The sequence below is a fragment of the Branchiostoma belcheri genome, unplaced genomic scaffold (genome assembly GCF_001625305.1).
Source record: "Branchiostoma belcheri isolate BF01 breed outbred unplaced genomic scaffold, Haploidv18h27 scaffold42, whole genome shotgun sequence".
NCBI lineage: Eukaryota > Metazoa > Chordata > Leptocardii > Amphioxiformes > Branchiostomatidae > Branchiostoma > Branchiostoma belcheri.
Window position 1 is genome coordinate 9,506 of NW_017804043.1, and position 11,321 is coordinate 20,826.

At 39.5% G+C, this 11,321-nt stretch overlaps 1 protein-coding gene across 3 annotated transcripts in view; it reads left to right on the top strand.

Annotated features, from left to right (window-relative positions):
- The first annotated feature begins 226 nt into the window (after positions 1 to 226).
- The window catches only part of LOC109478107 (succinate--hydroxymethylglutarate CoA-transferase-like), a 51,387-nt gene continuing 40,292 nt past the window's right edge, over positions 227 to 11,321 (top strand). For 2 of the 3 annotated variants that reach the window (XR_002140710.1, XR_002140709.1), the window contains exons 1-9: positions 227 to 301; positions 2,174 to 2,265; positions 2,810 to 2,953; positions 5,069 to 5,164; positions 5,478 to 5,549; positions 5,931 to 6,028; positions 6,698 to 6,800; positions 8,389 to 8,452; positions 8,965 to 9,656. Coding sequence is in view for 1 of the 3 variants with exons in the window: in XM_019779595.1 (XP_019635154.1) it covers positions 238 to 301; positions 2,174 to 2,265; positions 2,810 to 2,953; positions 5,069 to 5,164; positions 5,478 to 5,549; positions 5,931 to 6,028; positions 6,698 to 6,800; positions 8,389 to 8,452; positions 8,965 to 9,125 (894 nt within the window). In the remaining 2 variants the exon portion in view is untranslated. Of the gene's footprint in view, positions 302 to 2,173; positions 2,266 to 2,809; positions 2,954 to 5,068; positions 5,165 to 5,477; positions 5,550 to 5,930; positions 6,029 to 6,697; positions 6,801 to 8,388; positions 8,453 to 8,964; positions 10,427 to 11,321 lie in introns of those variants that run through there. The other variant, XM_019779595.1, reaches the window with a different exon arrangement.

Here is an 11,321-nt window from a genome sequence, read left to right on the forward strand (position 1 = left end):
GTATTTTGTTGTTTGTACTTCAGCTTGCAGAGAAAAGTGATGTTCTGGTTGAGAACTACCTTCCAGGGAAGCTTTCAGAGATGGGTCTGGGGTACCCTGGCTTGAGGGAGCTCTGTCCACACCTGATCTACTGCTCTGTCACAGGTAGGTACAGGTACATAGGTACAGGTATAGGTACAGGCATAGGTACAGGTACAGCATAGGTACAGGTACACAGGTACAGGGAAGCTTGCTGAGATGGGTCTGGGGTACCCTGACCTGAGGGAGCTCTGTCCACACCTGATCTACTGCTCTGTCACAGGTAGGTACAGGGACAGGGACACAGGTATAGGGAATCTGGCTGAGATGGGTCTGGGGTACCCTGACCTGAGGGATCTCTGTCCACATCTCATATACTGCTCTGTCACAGGTAGGGGGAAAACCTTTGATCCCACCACACTTAACAAACAGAGCGGGGTTCCTTCTCGGTGTAAGTGGTCCAAGCCTTACAGTGAGTGGTCTCAGGCTAGGTTTGACTGGGGTACTCTGACCTGAGGGAGCTCTGTCCACACCTTATCTACTGCTCTGTCACAGGTATAGTGTATATAATATAGGTACAGGTACAGGTACACTGGTTTAGGTACAGGTCTGGACCTATACCTCAGACCATACGAAAATTGCTGTTCATTTTTATGTGTCAAGAAAGCTAAGAATCCATCCACCCATCCATCCACCCATCCATCCATCCATCCATCCATCCATCCATCCATCCATCCATCCATCCATCCATCCATCCATCCATCCATCCATCCATCCACCCATACAATTTTTAAGGTAAGTCACTATGGCCTAACTGAAATTCAAACCATCAGTTAAAAGCTTTTCAGTGGCCCACTTTTCCATTTCAAAGATGATCTTTGACTATGATCTCTGGCAGGTGTGGAAATTAAAATTTTACCCAGACCTGTAGGCATAAGATAACGTTTATCCATCTATTTTCTTCATTATCTGAAATATCATCAATGATGTCTTCAGGTTCACTAAATTATAAAGGGATAAAACTAGGCCATTGAAAATGATAAGAGATGGAAATTAAAAGCACACCAAAGCCAGTAAATGACCATCTTTCTTCCACAATTAAGACTTACATGTTACCTTGTTCATTTAAAGCTGAGATCTGTCTTTGGAGGGTATATGTAAATGTTATTGATGATGGAAATTTGATGGCCTTTACTGTATATGCTTACTTAGTACAGATGGTTGAACATAACACTATTAACAGCTCTGTACTTGACCATTAATACAGTAACTGTGATAATCATCCATACAGATTTTTTCACACCCATGTGTGTGTGTGCCTATGGAACATCATTGGCAGTGAACTGAACATACACTCAGTAACACTGGGTTTCTATAATGGTGCAGTGATGATCATAACTGCTAGGGGGCTCTTCTACCCAGTACAAGTAGTAGGCATGATACATGTACCAGGAATGACTGAAAAACAGATGGAAAGGATGAAATTGTGGGTGGAGAAGTGACAATAACAAAAAGACAAAAGGAAGCCTTGAAATTTCCTCGCTTAATATGTGACTATCCCATTGCAAATTTTTGTTGCCATACCAAGTCTCACGCACTTACAACCATACCTTAGTTGTAAGGTTCAAGCTTTGTTCCAACACAAGAAGGGAACTCACCATAAATTTTCGGTCAATCTTGTCAACCTTCATCAGATGTGTGATGCAATTGCTGATTCTCCGAAAGTCAGAAGTTTGATGATATCAGGAGTGCATCAAATGTGTTGGAACATTGAAGCTTGAACTTTACAACTTACAGTTACTATGAATTCTACCAACACAGCTTAAGCTTTCATTCTAATACAACCATACCTGGGGGCCTGCAAGGGGGGGTCCCGACAACGCTCTACGCTGAATTTGGAAACATCTCGATTAAGCTTTACGATAAATTCCAAGTGGCTACAACGCATTATGTAGAATGGAAACGGCGATTACGCTCTACGCAAAAATATTAGAGCGGTCCGTCTATGCTCTACGTAGAATTAAAACGGCCGATTACGCTCTACGGAAAAGGGCTTGCGGGCCCCCATTACTCCTCCACTGAAACTTCTTCTGCAATACCAAATCCATCTGCAAGGGGGCTCTCCTAACTGAAGCCTTCTCCATGTATGTTACAGGGTATGGCTGTGACGGTCCCTATGCAAAGAGAGCAGGCTATGATGTCATTGCTGCAGCAATGGGAGGTCTTCTACATATAACAGGACCAGAGGTGATTGGGCTAGGGAAACAGTATTATAAAATGTGTTGCTGCTCTGCATTAAGACATGATTTTGATATAGCTCATATTCAAGGTGACAAAAATTTTATTATAGCACAAGAAGGGATATGGAAAGAGATGTCGTTAATATAGGTTTCAGAATTTTGCTGCTCCCGCACCCCCCTAGGATTGTCTTTGCCACTTGACATGATATAACGTCAAACAAAATTGACATGAGGGAAAAATATTCAGGATGTCTACTACAGTGGATTGCAGTGTTGTTCACAAAGTGATGTATCATGATAGCAACAGAATCTCTGATTTTCTTTACCTTTGCAGAAGGAAAACATTGTTTTTGCTCTGTTTCTTCTCTTCTTCTTCTCCAAACAAAGTCAATGAACTGGACCAGACATCCGTCACCATGGTAACTGGTTTTGGGTTACATAAAGTGCCATGCAGAACTGAGTTGAAGTGTGGCTGCATGGTCACCATATGTATCATAAATGAGTCTGAGTAAGAATACATTTGTAGATGTCTCTTTCCCACCTTGCTCAAGGGCGGAGACCCTGTGCGTGTTGGAGTGGCGATGACAGACCTGTCTACAGGACTGATGGCACACGGTGCCATCATGGCAGCCCTGCTACAGCGGCATCGCACAGGCACGGGCCAGCACATCGACTGTAACCTACTGTCTACACAGGTTAGACAGAAAATAGACTAGTGAACTCTCTCTCTCTCTCTCTCTCTCCCCTCTCTCTCTCTCTCTCTCTCTCTCTCTCTCTCTCTCTCCGTGTCTCTGTCTGTCTGTCTCTGTCTCTCCCTCTCTCCTCCTCTCTCTCTCTCTCTCTCTCCCTCTCTCTCCCTCTTCCTCTCCCCCCTCTCTCTCCCTTTCCCTCTACCTCTCTCTCCCTCTCTCTTTCTCCCTATCCGGTTGAACGTCTGTTGTTCCCCATATTCCGAGGGTTAGACATGCTTGCACACTGATGCTGGGGCTTGATGGTAGCTCGCCATTTGCCTCTGACACGCATTGACTGCAATCTACTATCTACACAGGTTAGATTATGATAGAAACTTAGTATAACATGCTGTCACAGTGGTGGAATGCTGTATAAAGTAGAGAGGATTCATTTCTCAAGCTACCCAACATCTCGCACACGCAGTCGTCCCTAAGTAAGACATCTGGAGCCGCATAGTTCCTGTTTAGAACTTTTATTCAGCCTCACATAACTGGTTTTGCCTGTGTGGCTTCTTCAAGTGTACTAAGGCTAAATGACACAAGTGACATGCCCTCAGGCATGTATTTGCAATAAACTTTACAGTATACTAATTTGAAACTTGAAATTCAGAACCTGTCAGCAAGTTGGGCCACCCAAGTTCAAAAATACTTCCAGAGTTATGCATACTTCAGATATAACGTTACAGGTGTTCTATATACTAGTATTCTAAAACGGGCCTCAATAACACCTGTTTAACATGGTAGTCTGGCAACACCAGACTGTTAAGCAAAAGTTATATATTTGATTGGAATTGATTGGTACATTGCATACAGAAGACTCTGTCGATGATAGTACATCAAATTACATTTTGCCAACATGTAATTTAGTAAGTAACAGCAGAAAATCAGTGTGTGTGTGGCATTCATAGCTTGGTAAAGGTTAGTCGTGTGTACAAAACACATATAAATGTGATCTATTTTGGTCCTGCTTCCTGTCATTCTTTTGTTCTGTTGCATCAGGTGTGGACGATATAAACATAACACTTCGCGCAGGGCCACACGCAGTAACAAAAGTTATATAGAAGTCCAGACTAGGGGAAACATACAGCCTGTCAGGCATAGGAAAATAAATGATGTGGTCCTGAAAAGAATAGTATCATGAAGTTAGTTCATCTGTGTTGATAGTTACATGACATTTGTTTTAAGTTCAAACTTGTTATCCCACACAAGTTGATCCCCCCCCCCCCAAAAAAAATTGGGTCGGTAGGTAGCGATTGTCTTTCTTTTTTCTTCATTTTTGGATTTTGGCTGAATTGATAAAACAAATACAGTTTAAGAATATAAAACTGAAATACATTAGAACTGCCTGTCAGTTTGGAAATTCAGATGTCAGATCAAAAATTTTGTCAGCAGAGAAAATAAAAGCTAGGATCAATGGATTTTTGCTAGGGTTGGTCGGGAAACACGAAACACAAAATTTTTTTTCCTAGGCCTCACTTTTCTCACATGGCCACTTTCATAACATAAATATGTTCTTGAGTATTCTTGGCATTTTGAATATTTTAGAGACCAGCTAGATAGGATCATGAAAGGGACATATCAATATTTTGGTTTGGGTGGCTGAGTTGTGGGTTTGTGTCTCTGCTGGTTGCATGGCAGACTGGAGGTGATTTTGACAGTTGATAGATGGGGAGGCCATGCCTGAAGGTGACATGGCAAATCAGATCAAGTGGGTGGTATATGGAGGAATAGAGGAAGTCAGGTATAATATTTGATTAGTTAACAGCATACAATATACCCTCCACTGTTCCAATGCATTCACTCACTCACTCACTCACTCACTCACTCACTCACTCAGCTCCGCATGCCCCTCCTGGGGGCGTAGCGCCTCTGCATACGGCCCTCCAGGTCATTCACAGAATTAATATAAACACCCACAACACATTCCAGAGGTCTATATATGAACTCGAATGTCATTAAATTTCAAAAGACTCCCTGAAAGTTTAAAAATCTTTGCCTAAGTTTTCTCTCTAAGTCTAACTTGTTTGCTTTCTTGTTCTAACTTGTTTGCTGTGTTTTTCTCTCCATATTTATATGTAGGTGGCCTGTATTTCCCATATTGCTGCTAACTATCTCATGGCTGGACAGGAGGCCAGACGCTGGGGAACTGGACATGAGAGCATTGTGCCTTACCAGGTAAATGTGTAGAGAATACAACATTGTGATGCAGAATACACTGTGTTTTATTCTAATGTCAGACACACTCAAGAAAATACACATTGCAAATCATGCAGAATGCTCCTGTCCAGTAGTTGAGAAAATTTGTTGTTTTAAAACAAAATCAGGTACATATATTTAAATTATTGACAGCAGTGCATGCCCTGACATGTGCATTTAGTAAATAAATCATTACACGTCTGCCAAGATTTTTTCTAATTGATATTCCAATTCTATAATATCATTTTGCCTTGTTTGTCATGTAGCAATTGTTTTTACCTTGAATTTGTAGGCATTCAAGACATCAGATGGCCACTTAATCGTGGGTGCAGGGAACGACAACCTGTTTAAGACCCTCTGTAAGGTGAGAGAAATTCAGATCTGCTGAAGATTCTCATGTAACAATAGATTAGCTTTGGTACAATTGAAGTTTAGTATACTATATACATGTAATAGCTACATTTTGTAGTATGGATTAACTCTGACACTTATAACTGTATTGTAGTATAGTTTATGTACTGTATCTCCCCTTCTTTGCCATACAGTGTACATTGTACCAGTAAGTTTGTTGAGCAATAAAATTGATTTGATCTGATTTGTAACTAGTAAACATGGAAAGAATATGAAGTCTTGTGTTACATGTTGCAAGAAAATGTTATCAAAGGGGCAATCGTCAAATAAATCAAGTACCTACGGTAGACCTTTCCTTGCATGACCTTTTCTGTCTTCTGTTTAACTTCAACAGGTTATGGAACTTGAACACCTGTCTGAAGACCCACGTTATACCAGCAACCAACTCAGGGTGGCCAACAGGAAGCAGCTTATACCAACTCTGGCACAGAGGTAAGTTTACAATGAAGTGATTTCATGTAGACTCTTAAGAACATGAGCACAACATTGTGTGTGTCTAAATTAAGAGCACAACATTGTGTGTGCCTAAATTAAGAGCACAACATTGTGTGTGTCTAAATTAAGAGCACAACATTGTGTGTGTCTAAATTAAGAGCACAACATTGTGTGTGTCTAAATTAAGAGCACAACGTTGTGTGTGTCTAAATTAAGAGCACAACATTGTGTGTGTCTAATTTAAGAGCACAACATTGTGTGTGTCTAAATTAAGAGCACAACATTGTGTGTGTCTAAATTAAGAGAACATCCCATCTGGATGAAGGACACGGTTGTGTTATAGTTTGTACTATGTAAACTACAGCCTTAAGACCCTGTGAAATATGGCAGAAAAAGCCTTAAATAAAATGTAAAGTATAAAATAAACCATCATTTAAACCTTGAACAAACAAAGAAAAAGACACAAACAGACCAGGTAGGGGTTGATAACTGCACAGACCCTTTTAAAGTGTAACAACATTAAATGATATATTATAGATATAATAGATATTTATTCCATTCCAGAATGTAGCTTTTCTTGGTGCTTTTATGTGAGGACTTCTTCAATGTTGCGGTGAATCTGCAATTATCCTTTTTGACTTCAGTATCAGTACCTTTTTGTTTCAGGTTTTCAGAGAAAACTACAGATGAGTGGTTTGCAGCATTTGAGGGTAGTGGCTTTCCCTACGGACCAATCAACAACATGGAACAAGTCTTCTCCAATCCTCAGGTATGGTAAACTTTGTGAACTAGCTGACATTTTGTTTTGTGGATTAGGATATGTTTTTATGGTTACCGAAGGAAAACATATTGTTTTGCTCTGTTTCCTCTTCTTCTTCTTCCTCTTCAAACCTATAAGGTCAGTGCCCTGAACCAGACATCTGTCATCATGTTAACTAGTGTTGGGTTACATCATGTTGCAGTTTTATAGCAGGAGGGATTTAGACTCCTGTCTGACCATATATGTGTGTGTTTTTAGTAAGAAATTAACAGAGTATACCATATTCGAAGGTAAACATTAAACATTATGCATTATTTTGCTTTGCAAATGTTACAAATGTACTTAAAAATTTCTAGTTTTAACCATTCTTTATTCATGAGAAGCTCAAATCATCCTGCAGGTATACAATGTCTGTACTGGTGTGCATGTGCTAATTGCTGATCTCTTTGCATGTACAGTTCCAGAAAAAGAAATACCCTTCAACATTCATTCTGACATTTGAAGGGTTTGCTTGGGATTTTATGCACCATTGGTTGAATTTTGAGAGTTCTGTTATGCACCATTGGTTGAATTTTGACAGTTATGCACTATGAATGGATGGATGCACCATTGGTTGAATTTTGACAGTTCTTTTATGCTCTATGAATTAATGGATGCACCATTGGTTGAATTTTGACAGTTCTTTTATGCACTATGAATTAATGGATGCACCATTGGTTGAATTTTGACAGTTTTGCACTATGAATGAATGGATGCACCATTTGTTGAATTTTGACAGTTTTGCACTATGAATGAATGACCGCACCATTGGTTGAAATTTTACAGTTATGCACTACGAATGGATGGATGCACCATTGGTTGAATTTTGACACTTTTGCACTATGAATGAATGGATGCACCATTGGTTGAATTTTGACAGTTATGCACCATGGATGGATGCACTATTGGTTGAATTGTAACAGTTTCTTTATGCACCATTGGTTGAATTCTGATAGTTATGCACAATGGATAAATGGATGCACTATTGGTAGAATTTTGACAGTTTTGTTATGCACCATTTGGTTGAAATTTGACAGTTCTGTTAGTGTATGCACCATCGGTTGAATTTTGACAGTTCTGTCATGCACCATTGGTTGAGTTTTGACAGTTTTGCATTCTGGATGGATGGATGCACCATTGGTTGAATTTTCAAAGTTATCCACTATGAATGAATGACTGCACCATTGGTTGAATTCTGACAGTTTTGTTCTGCACCATTGGTTGCATTTTGACAGTTATGCACTATGGATGGATGGATGGATGCACCAATGATTGAATTTTGACAGTTCTGTTATGCACTTTTAGTTGAATTTTGACAGCTCTGTTAGTGTTATGCACTATATGTTGAATTTTGACAGTTTTTTATGCACCATTAAATTCAGTTCTGCACCATTTGGTTGAATTTTGACAGTTGTTATGCATCAGTGGTTGCATTTTTACAGTTCTGTTTTGCACCATTGGTTGCATTTTGACAGTTCTGTTTTGCACCGTTGGTTGCATTTTGACAGTTCTGTTTTGCACTATTGGTTGAATGTTTACCCACTCACAAAAAACGCAGGTTCTTCACAACAAGATGATTCTAGAGATGGACCATCCGAGTGCCGGGACTGTGAGGGTGCCAGGTGGGTTATTTTGCAGTGGTTGAAATACTTTTTTTTTAAATTTTCTGCAATATTGCAGAATGTCAAAATATTGTCCTGCAATTTGGAAGTACTTTCTGCAAATATACACTTTAAAGCCCTGACTCAAACTCATACAAAATTGAACGTTGGCAAACAGTTATATGCAATTTGAAAAACGCGTAACTACATGCAGTATATCATACAGTACATGTATTAAGCACAAAAGCTCCTAAACAATATTATACAGGCACAGTTGAACCTCTAGCCTGATTTTTCAGTCTGCAAGATTGCAGGCTGCATAACTTTTCTTCTGCAACATTGAAAATGTCTCTGCAAAATGCAGACTGCAGATGGGTATTTCTAACACTGTTTTGTCAGAGCTTTGTCCAGCTCCTTTGTCACAAGATGTTGAAATAAAGATTCACCTGGTTGCAATGCTTAGTCAAGAAATGGGAGAAAAAATTGACTGGCTTAAAGTGAATTATAAATTGATTAAGTACGTTTTTCCCCAGGACCTGCAGTGAAGTACACAGGAAGTAAGAGGGAGACACACTTGCCGCCTCCAACTCTGGGGCAGCACACGTCCGAAGTCCTGGGCAACCTCCTGCAGTATTCGGAAAAACAGATGCGGGACTTGTCCGAAGCGGGTGCAATCCGTATCCAGGATTCCTAACTGGAATGCTGCATTAAATCCATTCGTGGGAAGGATTCCAGCTTCTCAGATTTTAATTACAGGATACAGAAGCTGTCTGCAACGCAAGATTCAAGTTATTCAATTAATAGCCTACGGCAATAAAAAAATACACACACATACACGAAAAAAAACATAATCACAAGGCAAGAATCTACCTGAAAAGGATGGAATTCCGTTCGTCAACTATAACAAACATTTACAGTTCCAGAATCTGGAATTAACCAGATCGGATGGACCGTATCCTGTCGATATCAGGTAAGAAAACATTCATCAAGAACATGTTCGTTCGTTGACGTTTGTTTGGTTGCCACTTGAGCCACGGTGCGAATTCCCCGTGTATACCGCACACAGGATGTGGTTTTGCAGAATGTACCCTCCATAAAAGCTTCTTGGAAGTGCTAGGGAAACTTGTGTATGAAGTCATGTCTGGCTTACGTGGACCCTTTTCAAATGAACAGAATAACAGAATGTACAGTTGGTGAGGTGTGTTGCTGTACTGCAGTGCGTCAGGTAGGAAAAATCTGTCTTCTCTGGTATTTAGTTGATACCCTAATCTACAAAATAAGAAATGTACGTCAAAGGAAGGAAAAGGCTTCTTGTCCAAAGTGGTGTCGTGATGTAGAAAAAATGAGTACAATTCCACTGTTGTTTCGTTGCAATTGTTAAACCGTAGCCTCAAACAAATTATGGTGCTTCTCATACGTGAAAAGGGAAGAGATAAATTAGAAGTGGTTTGACAACGGTTGTGATGTAATGGTGTATGAATTCTTCCACATCGTAAAGTGGTTGCTAGATTGTAACAATGAGGTTAGAATTGTAACAATTTGTCCTGGTGTTGGCAAGGAATTCGTTGGAATAATTTTAGCTATGGAATAATGATAATAAGAAAACAGTTGTGCACAATAGTTTCTTAGGAAATAATGCTTGAATCTACTTTAAAACCTCGAAACAAACGTGCAATCATACTTTGTAAACCTATTTACTTCTCAAGCCAGCTTAATTAAGTTAGTAAAATAGAAGAATCTAACTCAGTTATAAAGATTGGATGGATTTTAGATGCCAACTTTGTTGCAGATGCTTTATTCTGTGTTCAAAAGTGTGAATTACGCTTAATAATTTTATCAAAATATGTTGTCGTTAAGTTGTAATCAAGTAAGAGTGAAATATTACTTTGTATGAAGGTGGGACAATTCGTAGTAATAATGCCTTAAACGCGAAGTAAATTAAGATCTTTTTTGAACAAACTGAATTTTTTCCACCAAGTGTTTGGGAAGAAAATCACGACTTGCAAGGACGGATTAAAGTATCGAATTATATCAGGAAATATTGTACATTGGTTTTAATTTTCGAATATACAACAAACCTACTCATTAAACAAGCTTTCTTGTCTTCAATAGTTTTGCATTCTCCCTTTCTATCTCGGTCCAAGTCTTGGAGAATTTATTTCGGTGGAAAGACTGAATGAAGCAGTCCGATTCCTTGGCGTGAATGCATTTGACAAAATAAAGCATTTAGTTGTTAAAATTTTCGTTCTGGCAAACATGCTTCAGATGGTATGTGTCAAAGCTTCTTTAAAACTCAGTATATATTCAAGAGGCAAGACTCGTAAGATCGTACACCTATGTTATTGTAGCATTGCTCTGCAAAAGCACTTACCTCGCAGCTATTCGTAACTAATGTTAGTCTAAAAAATCTGCAACATTCAAGAAGACTATTTGTCTTCTATTTTTTACGATTCAGGTCCTTATCGGATTGAATAAAAAGTGAAACAGTGCAACCTCCAAATGTATTGAAGTGACTTGTTGTATATCTCACATCTGAACAATTCGACGAGGGCGAATAACATCCTTGTAGAATTCTTCAAAGATAGCGTTGTCAGCAAAGCCGTTTTCGATGGACCTTTAACCGATCGTTACTAGTAGCATCGTGAGAGTATAGATTTAAAGATCCCCTTCACTGCTTGATCATTGGCACTTTTACAGAAGAATCCAACACAATTATTATCAAGAAGGGTAGGGGCGATCCAATGTGCTTGCCAGAGAAAGCGAGCAGCAGCGAAGCCACATTGTGTTCCTACTACATGTGGCCACATGAAAACGCATCGTGCTTCACCTCAGTTGTGGATGGCTAGCCTGGTTACCAAACCTATTATAGCTCCCGAGTCCTACATCCTCT